Raw genomic sequence first — 25,524 nt, 5'->3', positions numbered from 1 at the left:
AGGTCATATAACTTATGGTGAACGATGGAAAATTTAAAAACTTTTTCAGATAATAAGTTATCAAACTTAGTTACTGGTGAAAAATCGATGATTTTTCAGTCGATCATTTAAGTAGACATTATCATAGTACCTCAATGGGATAAATTACTTCTGTTAAATCTTGCTATTGTAGTGTAATTTTTAATAAAGACAGGTTCATGTGAAGAGTGACATTTTTTATTGAGATACTGATCAATTGGGTAATCTTTGATGGCCACAACGACATTCCTCTGGCATAACTGTTGATGATTCTTGGTATTAACTTAAAGTTTTCAAAAGACAACAAATCATCACCAATAAGAGTTAGTTTTAGAACAGGAGAAGATAAGAAAAAGTGGATGACAGCTAAGAAAACAAAAACATTAACAACACATGATTTAGAACGATATACTGATAAACGCGAAACAATTTACATAAACCATGATTTGACCAAATTTAATCTGGATCTTTTTAAAAGTGCTAAACGATTTAAACAAGAAAACAACTACAAGTACTTATGGATTAATGATGGGAAAATTATGCTGCGTAAAGATGATAATACTAAGGTTGAACTATTGCAGGACTCCAACGACTTAAAAAACTAATTATACCTCAAAATAAACTTAACATAATTTATTATAATATCCAAAGTCTCCGAAATAAGTTTGATTAATTCCAAGCCAGCATAAAAAGCATATCAAGCGATATCATTGTTCTTGTAGAAACATGGTTATATCCAAATGAAACACATTTTTATAATATCGATGGATATCAGGCAGTTCATTCCTGTGGGGACTCTAGGGGCGGGGGCGCGAGCATTTACATTAAGAATACAGTGCATTTTAACAAAATAGACTGCAGTGATCAAACAGAACCCTATAACTGGGTGTGTATAGAACTAGATAAACTTAAACTGAGTGCAATCTATAGACCTCCATGGTATTCACCAAATGAGTTCCTAGATAAGCTGGAATCTGTGATAAGTAAATATAGGTCTAATCATATTATTTTAGGTGACTTTAATATTAATCTTTTAGATCAAGACTCTATAATTACTAAAGACTATAAAAATATGGTTGCATTAAATAATTTTTGTTTTGTCAATGAGATTAGTCCTGCCAGCGCCACTCGAGTCTCACAAAGTAGAACAATAATAGATCATGTGATTTGTACTACTAACAAAAAAAAATGAATGTGATATTAGTGTAGAAGATACTTCTTTATCTGATCATAGAAAAATTTGTTTAGAAATAAGCGCAAATATAAGGAAATTCAAGCCTGGAATATTTGTTCAACGTCCCGTACTAAATATACAAAAATTTAAACAAAAACTCCAAGATAAGCTAATAGAAGAAAATATAGATTTATTTCAAAATTTAATTAACGTAATTAGCAATTGTAAAATAAAATCAACAATTAATAAAAAAATTAAATGTCGACAAAACAATGATTGGATAACACCAGACTTATTAATTTTAATTAAAGAAAAAGAATTGGCGTATAAGAAATATAAAAAAGCTCCAGAAAATAATAACTTCAAATTAAATTTTACAAGGTTAAAAAATTCACTAAATAATAAAATAAAAGCATTAAAAAATGCGTACTTTAAAAACAAATGGGCCCAAGCAGCACAAAATACAAGAAAACAGTGGGATACAATAAATCTGTTTTTAAATAATAATTCTACTAAAAGCAATATAAACCAAATCGAAATTAATGGTCTATTAGAAAATGATGATAAAAAAATTGCAGATAGTTTGAACAAATATTTTACGGAGGTAGGTGCGACCATAATCGAGGACATGCGGACTGATACAAAAAATATATTAAAACAAGATTTTAAGGAGATTAAATGTGATAATAGCATATTTTTTGAGCCGACAGACAGTAATGAAATAAGCAACATAATATTAAGCCTAAAACGAAATGCGGCTCCGGGCCATGATAAAATTACAATACTTGATCTAACTAATATAAAAGAGTACATATTAAATATACTAGTCATACTTATAAATAATGCATTCAGCATAGGCGAATTTCCTCCTGACCTCAAAATATGTAAAGTATGTCCAATTCATAAATCTGGTCCTAAAACCCAATTAAATAACTACAGGCCTATATCTATAACAAGTGTCTTTTCAAAAATTATCGAAACAGTGATTAAGAGGCGGATGATGTCATTTATAGAAAAATATATCTCATACGATTTATACCAATATGGGTTTCTTAAAAACAGCAGCACTTTAAGTGCTACTATAGATCTCCTTAACTATGTGTCAGCTAATTTAGATCAAGGCAAAATTGTCATAGCAGTTTTTGTCGATTTAAGAAAGGCATTTGACGTAGTTAATCATGACATATTATTAAACAAGCTGGAAGAAATGGGTTTTCGGGGATCTGCACTGTCCTTGATTGGGTCATACTTACTTAATAGAAGACAATATGTACATGTAAATAATAAAGAAAGTAATATCTTAGCATTTAACTGTGGTGTCCCTCAGGGGTCACTGTTGGGACCATTACTGTACTCACTGTATGTTCTGAGTTTACGGGTAGCAGGGTTAGACGCCCAATATTATACATTTGCTGACGATACTGTATTATTGTATTCGGATAATGATTGTGACAGATTGGTTAATAGGGTAAATGATGATCTAACTAAATATAGTCAATGGTTACTACAAAATAATCTTAAAATAAATTTGGACAAAACCAAATATATCCTATTTAAACAGAAAAATAAGACAATAAATCAAGTTAGAATATGTCTAAATGGTGCGACTTTAGAAAATGTAAATAATATAAAATATTTGGGACTTACACTAGATGAGAATCTTAATTGGACCGCTCATATTGACTACTTAAAAAGTAAGATAATTCCCTTTACAAGAGCATTTTATAAATGTAAGCACTTCTTAAGTAACGCAGCTAAATAAAAAATATATAATGCTTACTTTCTTTCAAACTTGCGGTACCTAATTCCAGTGTGGGGAACCTGTTGTAAGTACAATTTTCAAAGAGTTGAAATTTTGCAGATTAAAGTACTCAAGATTTTATTTAATCTTGATTATTTTATGCATGCGGGGGACATATTTGAAATATTGAAAATCCACTCAATTAGTCACATACTTAAAATAGAACAAGCAAAATTAATATTTAAAATAATTAATAAGCTACAAAAATCAAATTACACTATTGTTTATTCTAGTGAAATACATGCACATAATCTAAGAAACAACAATATTCGACTAAGTAGTGCTAGAACAAACATTGCCCTTAGAAACCCAATCAACGCAGCGACACAAACCTATAATGATCTGTCTTATGAAATAAAACAAGAAGTTTCTTATTATAAATTTATTAGAATGGTTAAGCAATCCTTACACTATTAACAAAGTTACTAATATGTAATTCTATGGCCACATTGTTACAATAACATATTTCTTTTAAATGTAACTTCGGTACCAATGCTAATATAAGCATTGCTTAGAAGTTTATTCATATATTGGACTTGTGTGTTTATTAAGTTTATGAAATAGGCAATATTATAAATATGTATTAAGAAAAAAAATTTAAAAAAAAATCAATTTTGTAACCAGATAATTGCTTTAATATATGAAGTGTTTTCAAAAAAAAGTGGTAATTCATATTATATAATAGCCAGAAGAGTTAGTTAATCTGGACCATCATTTGGTTCCAATTTATTTAACTACCTGCAACTGGTTTGTGACTATTTGAAGAACTTGAACGCATGTTAATATCCTTTATATGAGCAGAAGGTTGTACTGAGATAGCTCATCTGAGTACAGCCTTACTACTAACATATACGAGATAAAGCGACTACTAGAAATCAGAAGAAAAGAACATTGAAAGTAGAACAGGAGAGGTTTCCAGATAAGGAATAACAGGACACGCTTGGTCCAATAGCCACAACATACATTTCACAGGAGATAATATTTTGTGCAAAGAGCAATATTGAGAGAAAAGAACATTCATGCAAGCAACTTATAATACGGGATAAAAGGAATCCTTAGTCAGCCTAGTGTTGATATTTATAACATTTGGAGACCTCTACTATAGGAACACTGCAAGATCTAATGCACTTTATACATAACCAGACGTCATACACCTTTAGTGTATAAGCCTGTAGAATATTTGTTGTTGTTAGTTTACACTTGATTTGTTCTCGCTAAATTTACAATAAAGACGACATAACACCACGTTGTTTGACGTGGTGTTATGTCGTTATGTTTAAGGGATGTTTCACATAATTCCGTTTATTAAAATTGTTTCTTGTTCAATCCTAAGAACATCGAAAGACTTCTAGTCTTTAAAAAAAAATTTAATACACTACTGTGTACAAAAACCAGTACAAAAAACCTTAAAATAAAATAAATTAAGGTTCTTGCCTTATTTAAAGCACATATAAAAAAACATAGGGGTATTACCCCTATAATATTGCGTAAATACCCACAAGGTAAATTCGTGTTATTCCACTTTAAATAAAAAAGAAATAACGATAAAACGTATCGAGTGTCACAACTTATAAATGTTTTAAAACGAATTGCATAAATTTTTGTTTTGCAATGGTACATGTAAAAATACGCTCTAGATACCGCAATTACGATTAATTAGCAATTAAATTATTCTTTTACCAAAAATGATGACCGGAAGTGATATTATAAATCTCGAAGCAAATTTTATTCTACAAAAAAAAAGAACCACTTAAAAGCACGTACTGTTGTACCTTTATTCATTGAAAAACTACTGTTACTGCCTCAGATTTAGGGGGTATTCGGACAGGTAAAAATTCTTCATGTTATCGGACGTCACGTTTCGTGAGTTAAAATTGAGTGACGTCACTCGGTTGGCATCTCGAGAAACTCTAGAGAGACAGGCAGTGGCCCTTTTGCACCTTGTGCATTGGTCATATACGGTCAAAGACCGGCTGGAAGCGGGACCGGATAAACTGCACGATGGGTCTGATTTTTATATATATATTTAAATATATAGCGGTTTGACCACGTATTTTAATACCTAACTTTACAGATTGTGTTATGACAAATAAGAATATATTATTTAATACAATTTTACACAGATGGTTCTAACAAAGTCTATATATTTCAATATATATTTGAATAGTTGAAATATATAGATTTTGGTTATAAGACTGAAGAAGGCACCGGATGTGCATTTATTTTTCCTAAATTAATTATTTAAATGGGTTTTAGATGTGCAGAAAATTCTTTCATTTTGACGGCGGAAGCATTGGCTATATTAAAGGCTGTTAAATATGTAAACAATGTCAATACTCCTTTTAATACTTTAGTTCTGTTACACTAGGTAATGGACATAATTTAAATCATCCAATCATTTTCAAAATTAGAGCCACTCTGGTAAATATTATACTCTATTTCAGAAGTGTGTAGAGCAATAAAACCTCATTAGGTATGCAAAAGTGGTACCTGGTGATCCACCAATATTTTATGCCACTACCTTAGTTGGGTATTAGTTTCAATGTAAAATTCTTTCTTTTCGTTGATTGCAGGTAGTGCCACCCGGTTTTGGGTCAATTTATGAGTTTTGCCCATTGTTACCCAGTGATAAACATTGAAAACGGTTCGCCAAAGGCGTGCAACTGGGACTTGTTTTTTACCTTATAATTAATGTACTTAAATGCTATTTTATTTTAGAAAGTTACTTTTGTTTAAATGGAATAATATATTTTTTTCACAAATTTATTGAACATAATATGTAGAGTAAAACAGTTGAAAATGTCACTTTTGGATCTGGAACTTTTTGAACAGTGTATAACAATTTTAAATTATAATAGATTGTAGTCTTCTTCGTCATCTGACGAACTGTCATCACCTCTTGACATTATAATTAAAGGATCGACTGTCTGATCGATGAGGTTGTCAAGATCCCACATTTTGTCCTCTTGCTTAATTACATGCTGGACTGCTTTTCGCCAATTCTCTGGTGTCGCTTCCGTAATGGCTTGATCAAACAGTAGCTTAACATCTTTCATTTTAAAAGTCGTGTTTTGTCTTGCTACAAATCCTTTTACCTGCGCCCATATCAGTTCTATAGGATTTAGTTCGCAATGATATGGCGGTAAGCGCAGTACAGTTATATTATATTTTTCGGCTATATCTTCCACGGCGTATTTCATGAAACGAGTTTTATGTAAGTTTGCTATTGCCAGCAGTTCTTTTTTTATCAAATTTGCTTCAAACGCAATACCTTTTGCAGTCAGCCAATCGATAATTTCTTGCTTTCTCCAACTTGAAGTTGGCGTCTTCTCTATTCGTCGTGAATGATAGCTTGCGTAATCCATAACCACCACCGAATTAGCCGGAAGAAATTTTATCATTTCACCAAAATAGTCCTCGAGAACGTCTGAGTTCATGTCTTCATAGTAATCTCCTGTGCGAGTCGACTCAAAGGTTAGCAGACCTTCTTTTAAAAATCCCTCTTCGCTTCCAATATGTGTGATTATAAGTCTTTTTCCTTTTCCCGAAGGTACTTTAATACCCGTAGACAGGCCTTCTATGAAAGCTTGGCGAGCACTGGTTATATTTTTGTCTTACCACATTTTTTGGACTATATAACCTTCGTTAATCCACGTCTCATCAAGATAAAAAACTTTCTTTTGCTCCCTGCGGTACTGCTTGATACTTCTCAAGTATTGTCGTCTCCAACAAACAATTTCGTCGCTCTCCAGTATAAGTGCTTTGCGGTTATGCTTTTCCCAGGCAAAATCCATATTTTTTAAAGTTTTCCATAAAAGTTTTCTACTTATCAACGGAATACTGTCATTTCGGCCAAGCTCCATTAAAATTTTGTCTAGGGTGGGTATTTCCTTTTTAAAATAAAAAGAGTGAACTTTTCTTCGAATTATACATTTAGCATTTTCATGAAGGACTTTTGTAGGTCGTCCTGGCTTTTGCTTGGGAGATTCCACTTGACCTGCTACTTTTCTTTCCCGCAACAATTTGAAAATGGTGGACTTTCCAATTCCACTCATTCGAGAACATTTTTCAACAATTTCTTGCACAGTAAAACTAGGGTAATCGTGTTTTATGCAATCATGTACATTTAAAATAATAACTTTTTCACTCAGCGATAGTGGAGAATTTTTAGTACATCTTTTCGTTGGACTGAATACCTCCATTTTTTAAATATTGGGATAATAATATTGTGATTACACTACAGCGTAGCAGTGACTACTAACGTTTAAAATATGATTTAAAAGTATTTATAGTCTGTATATATTACCTGACCCCATTTTTGCATGTTACAAAGCGTTAAAAGATAGGTACCTATACAAAAGGATTAAAAGTATTTATTTAGTATTTAATCTCTTTCAAAATAAAGGCATTTAATCCGTGAAAATTAAATTCATAAATATTATAAGTACCTGCGCCTATGAACTACCACGAAATGTAGCCAAACAGAACGGAATTCCCCAGTTTATTGCTCTATACACTTCTGAAATAGAGGAATAAACTGGGAGGAACTTGGTCTTTTTTGTCTCAAATCTGCGAGGTGATAAAGTATTTTTTTATAAGAAGTGAATTGTTAGATTCTTCATTTAATTTGGAAAAAAAAGTTACTCTTGCAAAATTATGATTTAAGGCACTGCTTTTAAAATATCTTAATTTAATTGTTCAGAAATACCAGCTAAAATGTTGCAAAAATTTATAAAAAAAAGGAAATCGAATAATTATTTTTAACTTTAACATCCTGTATCTTTGTTGTTAAACATTTCTGGGAAAAATCTTATGACGATAGTCTCTTTCTTTTTAAATTCTCTATTGCATATTAAAATTGATGACATTTAAACTAAACCACCCTGTATAAAATACACATTAAAGACACAGAAATATGCAAATGTGATAAATAAACTATACAGGGTGTCCGGAAAGTCAACGATAATACTGAAGGGGCTGATGGAGCAACTCATAGGCACCCAGAAAAACATAAAATGACCTTAGTAAAAAATCGATGGTTTTCGAGATATTAGCACTTTAGTGGAAGTCACCAAAATCCCACCCTTGGATCAGATTTTCGATTGTCACGCCTTAAAAATAGATATTTTTTAGAATCTCTTTTTAGCTATGCAACACTGAATAGCTATTTTACTAATCAAAGACAAACATTAAACTAAGCGGCCAAAAAATTTAATAAGAAATCTATTCTAAAATAAAGTATTACTTATTTTTATTTTTTAAACTTGGAATTTGACCGCTCATACTGGACCGAAAAATTGTGCGGCAACCCGGCTAATACCTTAAAAAGTTTGCTCATTTAATTTAATTTTAAAATTACCCAATATGTTTTAAAAAAAGCTTTTCTGTTATTGTGGTAGAGTGAAAGATAAACCTAATCTACCTTATGAAAAAAATAAAACAAATTTATAATTATGTTATGTTCAAAAAATATTTTTATTTAACTTAAAAAAAATTTCAAAATCAAATAATATGTTCGAACTGTCTACCATCAACGCGAATGCAGGCGTGGCATCTTTTAATAAATGACCTATTGTTCTATCTTGCATTCCTGGCAGCGTTAAGATCTTGGGCTGCATCATTTATTCGCTGCCGTAATTCAGCAATATTATTTATTGGTCTTGCATAAATCTTTTCTTTTATGCAACCCCAGTAAAAAAAATCGAGGGGGTTTAGGTCTGGAGACCTGGGAGGCCATAAAATTGAACCAAGTCGGCCGATCCATCTGTTGGGGTATGTTTGGTTTAAATACCGACAAACTTCATGGGCATAATGTGCGGGGCAATCATCATTTTGGAACTACATTATTCGGCGACTGGCCAAAGGAACATCTTCTAAAAGAATTGGTAGGTTGTTTCGACAAAAATCTAAATAAGCCTGCCAGTTCAAATTTTCTGGTAATTCGAATGGGCCAATTACACGTCCGTTCAAGATACCGATCCACAAGTTTACTTTAAATCGGTACTGTGACCTTTCTTCTCGAATAGAGTGGGGATTTTCCAACGCATAAGTGTGCAAATTGTGCATGTTCATGAAGCCATCCTTTTTGAATGTACTCTCATCCGACCAGAGTATATTATTTAAAAAATTCGGATTCTCTTGATTTTTTTGCAACATTCTGCGGCAAAATTCTAGGCGTGGTTCGTAGTCTCGAGGCAGTAGGCTTTGCACTCGTTGAACATGATAAGGGTGATATTGAAATCGCCTAATGATGTCGTTAACTACCGATTTCGGTATCCCTGTTCTTCTTTCGATTGCTCGTGCCGAAGTAGACGTTCTTATTTGTTTTCTTGTTATTTAAATGTAATAATTTCGGAAATAGTTGCATTTTGAGATAAGGTGTGTTATACAAAACTTGCTTGGATTTTCGTTTATATTTCATAAATGCAATAAAAAATATAGCGTTCCATTTAAAAAAATTACCGATGACATCATATCTTTTTTTTGTTCCACCCTGTATACAAAAATTTATGTGAAATATTGCGCAATCTAAAATAAAAATCGACGGGTCCCAGCGTTTTCGCAAAAAATCATGTCTTTAATTTTTATCGAATTTTTGCGGAACTTTAAGCGGTCACTGTATGTAAATAAAGAACTTGGCAAACTCTTTTTACTTACACTATGCCAGGTAACCCTTATGGTAGAAGTTATCACAAATAAAGAACTAGAAAGAAATTTTCTAATTTTTTAAAGCTATGTAAAAATAAAATAAAATTCACATTGCAACTAGACTTGCAATAATGAATAATAAAATTATAATAGTATACTATATTAGTTTAGGATAAGTTAGATAAAATTATACATAGAACTTAAAATATATGTTAGTTAAAAGCACTCCCTATGTTTTTTTTAATATTATTTGCCTTCCTATCCGAATCACCTTGTATTGTCTAATATTTCCAAAAGATGTACTATACTTTCCTTATTAATAATAGGTGTATAAAAATAAGATATAAGCATTTAATGCAAATATTACAATATTTAATATAACATATATCTATATTATAGGTATAGATTATAGAGTTAGATATAAGTTTTTTTTTAATAATGTGACCCAATGAGTTTTTTTTAATTTGTTTAAGATACAGACTTAATATGGGTCATTGTACCTTATAAATACCGTTGGTCCGTTTACTTAGTGGGATTTATTAATGACATAAACGAGTCAAAGTATGTGGTTGTAGACGTAATTAGATCATTGAAGATCATCAGCTTCTAAATATTGCTTTTTCTCTTAACGATTGTTGAAAAGTATTGAGTGTACGAGAAAGATGATTTAAAACATTTTGATAAACTAAGATCAAGTCGGCAATTTGACTTTTTATCAGTTTTTTGATAGGATTAATAGAAACTGATGTATTCGGTAAAACTGGCTTGACAGATCATCGAATCCTAAGCTCCCACATTTCTGGAAAAGTACGAATTGTGTTTTTTATTAAAAAAAATATTGTTATTCGTCTACACTAATGCGCTTTTAGTGTCATCTATGCTTGTAAAATGACGCATTATAAGGTTCATTTATTAATTTTTAAAAATAATTGGCGAATATCAAGGCTGGGACATCGTTCCAGTATTGGTTTTGACGAAACATTTATGAATAAGCAATCAAGAGTGAACAGGTGCCTTATCATGGTGCAAAAGTTTGAACTTGTAGGTAGTACCAAAGAAAATAATAGTAAACTAATTATCTTTGGTAGTACTCCTTATGGCGCGTTTGACCTTGAGCAAAGATAATTATACTAACGAAGACTAGTTTTACTATTAAGAGTAAGACTAGTTTACTATTATTTTCTTTGCCTTGAGGTAACAATTCACGATGCATTATGCCAATACTCGGCTGCACTTGTGGATTGAGCCTTAGTTTCGACGCCATATTAATAAACCCATGTTTCCTTGTCTATTATATTATGTTTCAGTAATTCTGCATGGTCGTTGAATTTATTAAGTGACTCCTGAGTATCTTCCATTCGACGCTGGTTTTTGTCAAAATTCAACAATTTTAGAACAAATTTTCCTGACACATTTCATACTAAAAATTAATCAGGGCCAATTGATATTTCATTATCATCAGCGACTTCTTCAATTGTGATTCAGTGATCGTTTATAACCACTTCTTTCACTTTTTTTACATTTTCATTGGTAAGGTTGATGTTGATATGCTAAAGCGTCTTCACTGTCATTTTGGAAATACTTATAACACTCGTAACACTTTACGTAATTTTTTACGCACAATTTAATACAAATTATTTGATTATTTTTTTTTAGGAAATGAAATTTGCCGAGCTAGAATATGGAACATGATATGGAATATAAAACACGTCTACCAACATTACAAAAAAAAAATTCCAAACCCGCAAAATTTAAAAATTTCTCTTTTCTGAACACACCTCATAGTGAATTTAGGTGAAAAATAGTCAAAATCATTTTGATAAGAAAAGATCAGATCTACAGTTTAGCTTTCTATAATCTAAGAATCAATAGAAAGTGAGAGATTTGAAACATTCATAAACTTGCTTGACAGACTTTCAAGTGATAAATTTCCCCATTTCTCGAGAAGTTTAAGGGAAAAATGCTTAAAAGAATAAGGCAAAGTTTAGTTCACAAGTTTACCTTTCTGCAAGTTTTTTGATGGGATCAATTGAAAATGAGGTATTTGGCAAAAACTTGCTTAATAGAGCATGAAGTCATAAATTTCCTTATTTCTCTAAAATTATTAGATTTACGAGAAAATTGCTAGCAAATATTTGGACAAAGCCAAATCTAGTCTACAATTTATCTTTCTACAAGTTTTTTAATAGGATCAATTAAAAGTGAGATATTTAGCTTTCTTGACACACCATTAAATCATAAATTTCCTCAATTTTTTAGAAGTATTGGGTTTATAAGAAAATTGCTAAAAACATTTTGAAGAAAGGTCTAGTTTACAATTTAGCTCTCTACAAGTTTTTTAATAGGATTGGGTAGCGTAAACTTTTGTTTTTAAATGCCCCCATAAAAAAAATCTAATGGGGTTAAATCGGGTGACCTAGCTGGCCATTCCATAAAAGGTCCTCTCCTTCCAATCCAATGATCAGGAAATATCTCATCAAGATATTGCCTCACACCAGCAGCATAATGTGGAGGCGCTCCATCTTGTTGGAAAACGACTTGATCATCATCAGAATGATTTCCGCCTTCCATTATTTCTACTATTCTTGGATATACGGCATTTTCCAAGAGATCTCGGTACATTTCTCCATTCAAATTTCCGGGCAGAAAAAACGGACCAATAATGGAGCCGCCCAAGATTCCCGCCCAAACATTTAACTTCTCAGGGAACTGGGTATGAACTTCACGAAACTGGCCCGGATTTGCATTTGACCAGTAGCGGCAGTTATGACGATTTACGTTGCCATTAAGAAAAAAAGTACATTCATCTGAAAAGCAAATGTTGTAAATAAGACGCGGATTAACAGTTATCATATCACTAAGCGATTCACAAAATTGCACTCGTCTCTCAAAATCGTCCTCATTCAGTTCTTGCACCAGATGAATTTTGTAAGCATGGAATTTATTATGCTTAAGTATCCTATGAACACTACTTTTGCTTACTCCTGTACTCGTCGCCAATTTTCTGACACCTATTCCTGGCTCGGCATGAAGTTGACCTAGGACAGTTATTTGCATTGCTTCATTGACAACAACAGCATTTCGAACCTCACGCTTAACACGTAAAAGACTGGGTAATAATTTAAAACTATTTAAATAAATGCTGCTTTATGAAAAAAGTACCGATGATATTTAGCAAACTAAATAAATTCTTCAGATACTTGTGTTTGCATTTTATTTGGTATTTTGTTTTTATTTATGATATGCTGATAAGGTGTAATAACAATATTATTAACAATACTAATAAATTTTTAATCATGTTTTAATGATCCAATAAAAAAAATTTATGTTTATGTAAAATATTCTAATAAAGACGTTTGTCGATTTTTTTTGTTGAGCAAAGTATCTTGGAAATAAAGATCAAGCTTAGATAGTAAATCTAGAGCAGATAGGTCACCCCTAGCCTGAGTGAAGCGTTTTAACTGTTGCGTCATATTAAAAGCCTATTGATAGGTAGTTAATTCCTCTTCTTCCTCAACGTGTTCCTCTTCTGACTCATCGGATGATACCATTCCAGAGGAAGGTCATCAATTTGCTCTAATATTAAATCATTGTCTACATTAAAAAATTCGTTGATATCATTATTGTTTATCATTCCAAAATTATCCTTATTCCTCAACATTTGAGCTAAAAGTGACAATGGTCGTCTTCATTTTCCCAGATTTCCAGGTTTGTCTGCTGTATTTTCTGAACTATTAGAGTGTGTAATGCCAGACTTAATAAAGCAATTTTGAACCGTTTTCTTTGTGACTTGGTCCCATGCAATGTTTATAAAGTAAATTGCATCTAGACAGTGTATTTTTCTGGCTAATTCTTGGGCGAATTCAGCAGTATTTATGGCTAATAAAAGTTTTTTAATAATGATTATCCTATAAAATGTTTTAAAACCCTTAATAATGCCCTGATCTAAAGGCTGTACAATCGAAATGCAGTTTGGAGGCAGAAAAAACAATTTAATATTTTTCAATCTTATATCCTTTGGGTGACAACATGCATTGTCGAGAAATAATAGAATTTCTCGTTTTTTACGCATCATTTTTTTATCAAATTGATTTAACTATTCGGCCATTAGTTCACCGGTCATCCAAGCTTTTTTATTCCACCTATAAGTAACTGGCAATTCTTTCACATTAATATTTTTAAATGCTCTTGGTTTGGCCATTTTTCCGATCACTAGAGGTCTTTCTTTGTGTCCCTCTATATTTACACAAAAAAGTATAGTCAGTCTCTCTTTTGAAAATTTACCTCCAATACATCTTTCTCGCTTCAAATGAGTCCTGTTTGGCACTGCTCGGAAAAATAGCCCAGTCTCATCAGCATTATAGATATTTTTCGGAGCATAGTTCTTAATTATAGATGGTACTTTTTCCCAAAATGTCGTGACATCGGCAGAGTTCACACTTGCGGCCTCCCCACTGATAGTTCTAAAAGCAATGTTGTGCCGGGTACGAAACTTTTGCAGCCAACCTTCTGATGCACTGAAAGTTCTATACCCCAAACCATCAGCGATTTCTTTGGCTTTCGTTTTAACAATTGTACCTAAAAAGATAATAGGCACATGTAAAATATACAGTAATATGTGTAATAATTGAAGTATGTTACCTGATAATGGAATATTTTTGCTTCGAGCTCTAATGAACCACTCATAGCACTGTCTGTCAATATTTCTGCTCTCTTCTCTTAGGAAGCTTCTTTTTTCATTCACATTTATATTTGAGTGGAACTTACTTAATAAAACATCCTTATTTTTAATAATGTCAGCTGCCTGTGTTTTTCCTATTCCAAACCGTTTTGCTAAGTCGCGTACGCTTAGTTTGTCTTTATTAAAAATCTCAATTACGTCAACTTTTTCTTTAAGAGTTTTTACGTTTCGAGCACTTTACGTGTCGACCACATATCGGTTGTTACGCTAATAACGCTGGAAGATACGACAATAAACTAAAGCCAAATGCATTAACAAAATACAAAAACATTCCGACAAACCGGCGCCATGCAAGGAGTACCGTCGTATCGGGGAAAACCCTGGCTCTGGCGCCAATGCAACCCCCGATTGCGTGTTTAAATTTTTTCTGTGTCCGCTCAAGAGAAGGTTTAGCGGTTTTTCGGACCACTTTTAGGTGTCCGCGTCCGCCCGAGAGAGTGTCCGATAAAGCATATGGGAATTTAGTGTATTTTCAATGGGACCAAAAAAAATGTCCGCTCAAGGGAGTTGTCCGTCTATTGGAGGTGTCCGTATCGGGAGGTTTGACTGTATTTGACTAAAACTTTTTTGACACACTATTAGGTCATAAATTTTCTCAATTACCTAGAAGTATTGCGTTGATAAGAAAATTGCTAAAAAACATTTGGAGAAAGCAAGGTTTAGTCTACCATTTATCTCTCTACAAGTTTTTTGATAGGATCAATTGAAAGTGAGATATTTGGCTAAAACTTGCTTGACACACTATTAATCATAATACATTTCCTCATTTCTTTAAAAGTATTGAGTTTACTAGAAAACTGTTAAAAACATTTTTACAAAAATAGGTCTAGACTACAATTTATGTCTTCATAAGTTTTTTGATAGGATCAATTATTGAAAGTGAGATATTTAGCTAAAACATGCTTAACACACCATTAAGTCATAAATTTCCTTATTCCTCTAAAAGTATTGGGTTTATAATAAAATTGATAAAAAACATTTTTATAAAAAAAGATCTAGTGTACAATTTATTTTCCTACAAGCTTTTTGATAGGATCAATTGAAAGTGAGATATTTGACAAAATTTTGCTCGAATCATCGTATCTTAAATTCCAGCACTTCTGAGAAAGTCTTTAGATTACAAGAAAATTTTTTATAATAATTTGATAAATACAGATATACTATACAATTTAACACTATAGGTTTTTTTGATAGGATAAATAGAAAACCAGATAATTGGCAAAATCTTACTTGAGAGATCATCGGATTCTAAATTCTCAAATATCTGAACAAGAATTAATTTTACAAGAAAACTGTTTATTATCACTTTGATAAACAAGGACATAATCTTAAATTTTACTCTCTATGAATTTTTTGATAGGATAAATAGAAACAGATATATTAAGCAAAACCTTGCTCGACAGATCATCGAATTTTAAATTCTGACATTTTTGAAAAAGTATTAATTTTACAAGAAGAATTTTTAAAATAATTTTGTGAAATACAGACCTAATCTCTAATTTAACCTTCTATAAGTTTTTTTATTAAATAAATAGAAACTGAGATTTAATTTTAAGAGAAAACTGTTTATTACCATTTTGATGTTTTTAAAGACCCAATATACAATTTAACTCTCTATGAATTTTTTGATAGGATAAATAGAAACTGAGATATTTGGAAAATCTTGCTTGACAAATAACCGAGTCCTAAATTCCATCATTTCTGAAAATGTATTAAGTTTTCAAAAAAATGTTTGCAATAATTTTAATAAACAAAGATCTAATCTATAACTCATCTTTCCATAAGTTTCTTGACAGGACCTATAGAAACCAAGACATTTGACAAAAACTGACTAGACAGACCATCAATTAATACTGCCTATAATGTTATACCATATCAGTACCATCAATGCAAGCAGTCCTTGCCCGCACACAAAACTTGCACAGCCTGGAGCTAAGAAGATCGAACAGTTTTCGATATCTGCGTTGGTCCACCGTCTTCAAGAAGCATCTCTCCTTTCTTTTGTAATCTCGTATTTACCACTATGTTCGTAAAACGTTTACATCGCAGTGATTACTTCTTTTGTCAAAACATATTATAATTTTAAGTATGATGCAACAACATTTTAGTAACTTTTTCCTAAAATGATCAGTTTTCAAGTTTTCAGAGGACCTCCTAGAAAAATTTAGTCCGAAATATGCTTCAAACTCCTTTATTTATTTATTCATCTTTTACCTGTTTACGTATTATTCATCGCTCAGTTAGTCTAGACATTCTTAAGATATTCTATTGAAAAACATTTCGGCACCTCATAAAAGTAAGAAAATATACAAAGTCGAGGACAAACTGCTTTTTAAGGGTTATTTAAAGAGTTTTCAGGTACAAGCCGTTCAGAGGGAGTAATCTTTATTTTAAAGCTCATAAAAGGTAGTTGTAAAGAGCTTTAGGCTAATTTGTTAATTATTTATATTAGCAATTTTATTTTTAAATATATTTGCATTATTTAAAAAAATCTTTTATAAGCAGAGAATATCATAAAATTCTACATTAAAGGAGTTTTCAATCACTTTCCACGTTGCTATGAACTTTATTGATTAAATTTCTTCTTTGCTATAAATAGAATCGTATTTTAATAATAAAAAATGGTAAGAGAATTTGATAGGTTTATTAAATTATTACTTTATATTTGTGCAAAATATGAGCATAACTTAATATAAGATGAATCGCGTTTATTTATTCATTTCAGTTCAATTCATTTTCAGTGAGTTTTAGTTACTTCTCAAGTTTTTAAAAGAAAAAATTAGCAGTTCTATATTTAATTATTTTTTAAAACATAAAAATTATACAAAAATACACTTTATGTGTTTTTTGTTTAAATTCAAAAGGTATATGAATCAATTAAAATAATGAATTTATTGTTTTTACTATACGGAAATTCTCACTAGAACATTTTCTACGTTGCTATGCAGTCTATTGATTTAATTTTTTATTTATAAGGGATATAAACGGAATAACTTTGTCGTGTCTTAAAATTCATTGCATGCAAATGTTATTTATTCATATTATACCTGCTATGGTTATATTGTTTTTGGGAAAATTTATGCATAACTTAATGTGGCATGAATCACTTTTATTTATTATGTGTTCCTATTTCCTTGGAGTCTTTGACTGAATAAAGTGTATTAATAAATACCTAAGTGTATTGTAATTATCTGAAAGTAAATAATAATTTCCTCTTATTCTTTGCGGAATACAAAGAAACAGGAAGGCAACAATTATTATAATACATACACAAGCTATTCACCATTAACCTTATTGGTTCTTTATGGCTGTTTAAGAAAATGCAAAGCAGTTTCTTAGGTTAGGTCAGGTTACGTTTACTGTCCTCCACTGCGAATCAGCTGTGTACCGTTCCTGTGTCACGGAAACTACACAAACTTACAGGACTAACAAAATTTTCCTAAGAAAAAGTAATAAAATTGTAAATTTAGTTGCTCTAGCTTAAAAAATTAAATTCTTTATATTTAAAATTTTTACTGAGATAAGCTGGTGTATTGCTAAACATGGATATCTCTTTTGTCTAAAAATAAATATGCTTTAATCCTGCGATAAATGAACATAAAAATTACTACTGAGTGCAATCAACTTAATTGATGACAACCAGAAACGTTACTTTGTCGTAACCTTGTTGCAATTAACTCAAGTTTATGTTATTATAAATTAAAAAAAAACGGCATGGCTTATAAGTTTTTATACATATTTTCCCTATCTATCGCCGCCTAATTACAATGACTTCATTACATGAATCATCAAAATTAATATCCCTAAAGATATTATTTATGTGTAGGTGCAGTCGTGTCTAGCAGATTAGCGAAATTGCTAATAAATAAATTTATTTTGATAGTTAACAGGAATCATGTTTATTGGGCATCTTATCTAAGTACCTTATTGTTTAATAGATTTGAAAAACTGTCGTATCAGCTAATTAAAGAGATAAAACTGAAATAAACATACATAAATTCAGTTAGATAACGTTTGGTAGAATTACTATTTTATCTTGCTACATTTCTCACTTACGTAATTTTACCTAAACATTGTTAAAATATTTTATGTATATTTGCCATTACACTTGACATCTTACATTTTTATTATTATTTAAAACTATAACCGCAGTTTTACATATGGAGGTCTAATATTTGCCTTATATTACTTTAAAAAAATGTTTATTATTCAAGGCAATATTTATATTTACAAAAAAAAAGTTATCCTTGCTAAATAAGTATAATTCTAAGGTAATAAAAATATTTTAATGCAAGGCGCATTTCAATGGGTTCCATGAATTATTGCGCTGAGTAATAACAAACCGAATGTTTATTGCCATGTCTAAGGAATAATAATTAGTTTCTGATTCATTAAAAATGCTTTTGATGCGGATTTTTTTGTAGCGTAATAAATTATTTCAGATTCAGCAGAAAATTTAAAGGAGGGTTCCAAAGTATCAAGAAAATTAATGCAAATAGTGCAATAATTATGTTATAAATAAAAATCAACATTTCGGGTCGTTGAATATTATGTTGAAGTAGAGCTGACGGGTTTTTGCATTCATTTTGACAGGCATTAAATGTCGGGTGTTGTCAAAAAAAAATCCTAAAATTATTAATTTGCGTGCATGATTTGACAAAATAAAATATTTGCCAAAGTTTTTTATGAATTTCATCTCCAAATTGTTTTTTTAAGTAGTAACGACTATCAGGAAATAAATTTTTTTGAACCTTGGCTTCTCAAATAATTATTAATAAAAGCTCTACTGTATTTTATCCACAACTATTCGATAACTTGTTTAATATACAGGTTGGGGAACCGATCGCTACGCGTAGAGAGGTGCTCAAAGGGGAAGTATGGAAACGCGCACTTATGCATTTTGTGTGCTCTGCTATTCGCCTACTACGTCGTTGTTTTTTAGTACGCGTCTGTTTTTGATGGGGGTACTACTGGGAATGAAATTTCACAAAACAGAAGTTTAGGCGCTCTTTCTTCGCTTTTAGCTACAGCCCTATCTAGAAACGCCTGTAAGTGATCAGCACTTCAGTAGATCTATATCTCCACGGACAACAATTCCTTATCATTGCTTGATCCAATGCGTCGGCAAATATTTGCTCAGAGTATACATTAAAGAGTAGTGGATGAACCATGCTTGCCTTATACCTTGCTAAATACGAACATACTCGAGAGCCATGCCCTCGAGTTTGAGAGCAGCGATTTGAATATTTTGATTTGATTTTTGATTTTTAAGCAGATTTTATATAATGCGCACGTCTCTCTGCCATATAAGTTCATATTCTGAAGAATTTATAAGTCAAATTATAAGTTTCCTGCAATTGACACAGTCAAACGTTTTTTGGTAATTAAGAAAACGTGTATATAAATCGGTAGACAGGTCTCGGCATCTCTGTCTTAAGACCTTTATGCCGAATAGGGCTTCTCTCACTCCAAGACCTTTACGCATTCTAAATTAACTATCAGAGAGGTGTTCCTCACATTAGACCCTAATTATTTTGAGGAATATTCTTAGCGGATGGCTTATTATACTTATCATGCTGCAGTCTTCGCATGTTCTTGGCATTTTCTTTTTAGGTAGTGTGATATAGACAGACTAATCACTTGAACTTGAATTCTCCCAGAAACATAGATGGGGTTGAACAAGCTGACCAATTTATTTGTAGATTGGTCGTTGAAAAGTTTACTTCCATAGAGAAGTCGTCTGGTCCCTTGGACTTTCTAATTTTAGCTGTCTTATTTACCTTCGTATGTGTTATTTCTGAGGCATTACAGAGGTTGTCGCAAATGTCCACGTGCTGATGGTCATAAGGGAAACATTCCTCGACATACTTATTCTACTTTTCTAGCTTTACGTTAAGGTCTAAGATATAGGAGGATTACGTTTTTTAGTTCCAGCGGCATCTTTGATTTTCTTGTGTAAATTGAAAGTGTCGTGTTTCGCATCTAGACTCTTATAATTCTTGCCTCTTTTATTTTCCTTCTAACTTGTTCATTACGGTCTAGATACTTTCCGACGAAATTCCATTAGTTCCGCTGGCATTTTTTGACTGATTGAGCTCTATTTTGTACTCACAGGAGGTGCTTTCATTTTAATTCATGCTTTCTCAGTGTCTGGTATATTTTCGATGCTCAGTGACTCTATAGCTGCATTGATCTTTAAACCAACGCTGTTTCAGACTTCAAGAGAATTAAGCAGCCTCATGTCTAACCGCAATATTGCTTTCCTTTGAGGTTAAGGTGCAATGAAGCTACTAGTGGATTATGAGTGGAGTTAACGTCTCCTGATCTCTTTTCTCACTACCCTATTAGAGAGTTTTTACATGTTTTGAGTGCAAGAGATAGTTAATTGTAAAATGATTTAGCATACTTCAGACTACCGTAACAAGCTGGTGCGTATACTTGAACAATCGTCAGATTGACGGGCTGTCAATCACGCCAATCCAAAAATCAGTCCTCAGTTACAGGCCAGTGTAACCAGCCAGTGATTTTTGGATTTCGGTATTGACCATCAACGTAACGCCATTTCTGTGATGTCCATTATTATTTCCTGCGTAGGAAATGTGGTACCCGTCAATTTTCTTTTCAGTGATTCACTATCTTTTACTGATTCCTAGATAACTCATTTGTAGAATGTTATTGGCCTTGTGTACTTCAAACATGCTTCTGACATTTCATATTCAACTTCTTTGCTTTGTAACCATTGTTTACATTCTGTCTTGTTAGTCTAATTTTTGGTTTATTCGAGTCTTTTCCCCCCGTAGAGTTTAGTTGAGGATATTCGTATGGATCCGTTGAATCAGTGTCGATTCATCCGTCTTTTAAACTATTTCTAATCTCTAGAGACAAGAACAGTTCTTTTAATTTGCTCATATTTTATCTATTATATCTCTCTTTTTCATTTGTACGGTATATCTTTTCGATATTTTGAATAATATAAATATTATACTGTGAAAGCGGTATTACCATTATTTTAGACAATGCGTGATATTTAATTCCCTAACCTGTATACAACATTAAAAAAAATTCCGTTGTCAGTAGTTGGATTACTTCGAATCTAGTTGTCGCCGGTATCACCTTTATACTTCTTAAACCTTGTCTATACCTTTAACTTTTTGTTATTTTTTAATATTTTTAAGATTTAAAAAAATTATATTAAATTTTAAAAAAATGTTAAATGAATTGAACCTTAAACCATAAGGATCATAGGGTAGCCGGTTCGATCCCAATTGTTGCCGCAACTTTTTTATTTTTTTTTTATGTCTTCTTAATAATTTTCAAGGGCGTAGGCAGGAATTAAAGTGATCAAGATCATTTTACATCCAAAATATATTAAAGCTGCATTTTATTCAATCAACATTATGTGTACATGTACCAAACACTGTGTATTTATATACCTACTTATACAAATATCAAACAGCTTGAGTTGGTTGACAAGTTGGTTTTCGGAAAATCTTGTACTAACAATGTAGTAAATGTATCGAACTTGTTGTACATTATACAAGGTTATGCATTGGCAATGAGTAGAGCTAATCCCGTAGCTGGAAAAACACTGTTGTTTCTCAAGCAATATCTCACAGTCTAACATCTTCAGTTTTCGAATTTTAGTCTTTCCAATAATGATACCACAATTCCGCCTCTCCTGTGAAGCTTTCAAAATCAGTTTTAAGAAAGATCCAAAAAGTCTTGAATCTCCATTTTCATTATGTTAGCTGGATGTAACTGGATGTTTCTAGTAAAGAATCTAAATAAAGGATCAGAAGCGACATTTTCCAAAATGGGACGTCATCAGATAATTGCGGAATAATTCGAGCGATGTTTTTGACAATGCACAGCTGGGTTTTTGCTGTTCCAATCTTAACTTTTAATTTGCAGTTAACTTGTCTCATTTAAAAAAAAAACATTTTCTTGATAATGTTTTGCCAACTTAATAATTTTATGAATTTGTTTTATAAAGCTAAGACCATCAGACCAAGATAGGAGGAATATTTTGAGATAAGAGTAAGACAAATTATAAATGTTACTGGAAGACGCTTCTTTTTATTGTTTTATTTCCTTAGATAGATAGTACTCTCAGTATATCGACAACATTGAGAAAGTATTCCTAAAAATTTGCAATACTTACTAATATTAGGCACATATTTCCTTTTTTTCGAGAAAATGATGATAAAAATTGATGACGTCTTTGAATGTCGATACAGTATTGCGAATTTGAGGAGCTTTACTTAAATCATTAACATTAACATTTACGTTTAAAGTTTGAAGCTTACTATAAGGTCCAGTGTCTGAAGCCGGGCAGTTCAAGCAGTGAGGTGATTAGGACAGCATCAAATTTAGTTAAGGACTCTACGAAAGAAGATTTTTTAAAAGTAATGTTAAATGGAATTTGTTCTTCATCTGATGTTTAAAAAAATTTAATTCAAAATCATGTTGATACAAACACTTTAGTGATGACAAGCCCTTATACTTATTTAAGCCATAATGTTATCTATACTATTATCTATTAAGGCCCTATTAATCTAATATTTATCTATAAGGCCCTTCATCGTACTTTTCATGCAAATAATATTAATCTGTATGGGATTTTAGAGTCTAATCACGCCAGTAACTTTGGTTCAGATTTGGCATCATTATTATATACACATATTTTCAAATATTTTAAAATTAATATTTCATCCAATAAATTGTCTTTGAATCATCAAATTAATGAGTCTGAACTGATTACTGATCGTGAATTGAATTCTTCTTTTTTATAGACATGTCCACGAAGGTTGAATCTCATTCATGTTTATATTCTACTAGTAAAATTGAAATTAGCTCTTCGAAAAGCTTAAGTATCTTTATTCTTAATATACAATCCCTAAGAAATAAGATGGATGAGCTTCATCTTTTGCTGGACACATGTAATTTTCCTGATATTGTACTTCTGACTGAGCACTGGTTGAGGCCTACTGAATGTTTTTTAATATCTGATTATGTTCCTATATCAAATTTTTGTCGTCAACAATCTATACATGGAGGAACCATGATCTTGTCTAGGCAAACAATTGAAACGAGTTTTTATAATATTGATAAGTATGATAATCTTTTTTTAGAGAATGTTTTTGAATTCTCTCTTTCTTTTTGTAAGCGTTTTAATTTATATATTTTTTGTGTTTATAGGCCACCTACAGGAGATATTGCTATGTTTCTGGACAAACTTGATTTTCTTTTATCCCAGTTGTCCCTACACTCTAAGGTTATATTGGCTGGTGACTTTAATATCAACTACACTGATGAAACCTTGCCACGTACTTCTCTTTTAAGTATTTTAAATTCTTACGACTTGAAAATGCACGTTCTTTCTCCCACATGAATAACTTTTACATCTGCAACTACAATTGACTATTTCTGTACAGTACTCCCATCTGGTATTTCCGACCATGAAGCTATTCTTGCTAAAATGCCATATAATACTGTATCATCTTCATCTCATTATATGGGAAGAATTTTCAGCAGGAGAAATTTCAATGCCTTTTCTGCTGCTACAGCTTCGGTAAATTGGAATGCACTTGAAACGGCTTCTGACCCACTTACTTTATTTTTTCAAGTTTTGTGTGATAAGATCAATCAGTGCTTTCCTAAAATGAGGCTTAAAACTAAGAAACGAAAACCATGGATTACAAGAGGCCTTAGAATTTCAGCTAAAAACCTCCGTTTTTTGACTAAATTGTGAAAATATACCACAAATGAAAATATCCTTGTATATCATCAGAAATACCGTAGTCTGTACAGAAAAACAATTAAAGCAGCAAAATCTAATTATTATAGGGATCGCTTAAATATGTCATCAAATAGGCAAAGAGAGTGTTGGTCGATTATTAATGTAGACATTGCCATAGAAAAGTATCTGAACCGGAGTTAAGACCTGACATTTTAAACGACTATTATTGTGATATACCTAATATCTTGCTCAAGGGTATTCGTAGTAACATTGATCCCCTGCACTATCTTCAACAAGTGTCTAGTATGTGCTGTGTCTACTATACCTAGAGTAATATAGCACATTTTATTTCTTTCTTTCTTTCTTTCTTAAATAAATCTCTATTAAGTTCACTCACATTAGCCCCAAAAAAAAATAAATAAACAGATATCTCCTAAAAAATTTGAATTTTTAACAAACAAGAGGAAAAATTAAAATAAAATTACACCCTGTAAAGCGTGCCCCAAAGTCCTGTCATGAAAATTAATACCTCGTAGGTCCACCCCTGATGGCTCGTCTTAGTGCTATCACCCTGTTTGGCATAGTTCTTATTAAGTTGTTAATGTAGTGTTGAGGAATGTTTTGCCATATTTCCGGTAATTGATTGGCTAGTTGTTCTAAGGTTAGAGGTGGCTGTTCGAGCTGGTTTACTCTTCGAGACATTTCGGCCCATACATGTTCAATCCAATTCATGTCGGGTGAATGTGGTGGCCAGTCCATTCTGGTAATGCCATGAAATTCAATGCGATCATTGACAATTCTCATCGATTAAACCGAATTCTTCGCCTATTGCACCAAAAAATGGTACAATTATGTTCTCTATAATAATGTCTCTATATCGTATAACGTTTATTGTTTCATTTCTTAACACCACTAAATCGTTACGGCCATCGAAACATATGCCTCTCCAAACGCAAACTGAACCGCCACCAAAAAGGGTAGTGGGCGCCATCAAATTTTCATGGTATTGCTGTCCCCTTTCCCTCCACACCAAAATTCGACCATCACACCAAAATCTGGACTCATCCGTAAACATACAAGACCTCCAGTTTTGAAAATTCCAATTACTGTGTTCTTTTGCCCTCCGATTTCTGCATGCACGATGTTTCCCCGTTAACCGTGGATGTGTGGCACGTCGCGTCGTCTGGCTCTTAAATTGGATGCATGTAATCTTCTTCTAATAGTCTGATTAGAAATTACCCTCCCAGTAGCATGCCTTAAGTAGCTGTTAATTCTCGAAGCCGTAAATGTTCGGTTTCTTCTTGCGGTTACTGTTATATAGCGGTCTTGAGCATGAGTTGTAGCACATTTTCGGCCACCACCATGCCTGTTAGCTGCAGACCCAGTCTCTACATATAGCCGGT

General features: G+C 32.0%; 2 protein-coding genes across 2 annotated transcripts in view; one reads left to right on the top strand and one right to left on the bottom strand.

Annotated features, from left to right (window-relative positions):
• LOC126738200 (uncharacterized) overlaps nucleotides 1-25,524 on the top strand; it is a 112,534-nt gene that overhangs the window by 7,265 nt on the left and 79,745 nt on the right. The gene's annotated exons all lie outside the window — the stretch shown is intronic.
• LOC126738704 (tigger transposable element-derived protein 4-like) lies at nucleotides 13,366-24,823 on the bottom strand. Its single transcript, XM_050444144.1, has 3 exons — nucleotides 24,651-24,823; nucleotides 14,283-14,557; nucleotides 13,366-14,219 (listed from the first exon to the last, which is right to left on the bottom strand). Exons 1-3 carry the CDS (start codon nucleotides 24,821-24,823, stop codon nucleotides 13,738-13,740), a joined length of 930 nt encoding a protein of 309 aa, XP_050300101.1. The 3' UTR covers nucleotides 13,366-13,737.

The sequence above is a fragment of the Anthonomus grandis genome, chromosome 7 (genome assembly GCF_022605725.1).
Source record: "Anthonomus grandis grandis chromosome 7, icAntGran1.3, whole genome shotgun sequence".
Classification (NCBI taxonomy): Eukaryota; Metazoa; Arthropoda; class Insecta; order Coleoptera; family Curculionidae; genus Anthonomus; species Anthonomus grandis.
The sequence above is the reverse complement of the archived record's forward strand: the minus strand, read 5'-3'. Positions and strand labels throughout refer to the sequence as shown.

Excerpts from the sequence above, each read along its gene's own strand:
- LOC126738704 (XM_050444144.1), bottom strand. The coding sequence starts at position 24,823 with ATGTCTCGAAGAGTAAACCAGCTCGAACAGCCACCTCTAACCTTAGAA. Across the intron at positions 14,558-24,650 it reads ATCAGGGGTGGACCTACGAG|TGCTCGAAACGTAAAAACTC; the intron begins GTATTAATTTTC and ends CGACACGTAAAG. Across the intron at positions 14,220-14,282 it reads CAAAAATATTCCATTATCAG|GTACAATTGTTAAAACGAAA; the intron begins GTAACATACTTC and ends TTATCTTTTTAG.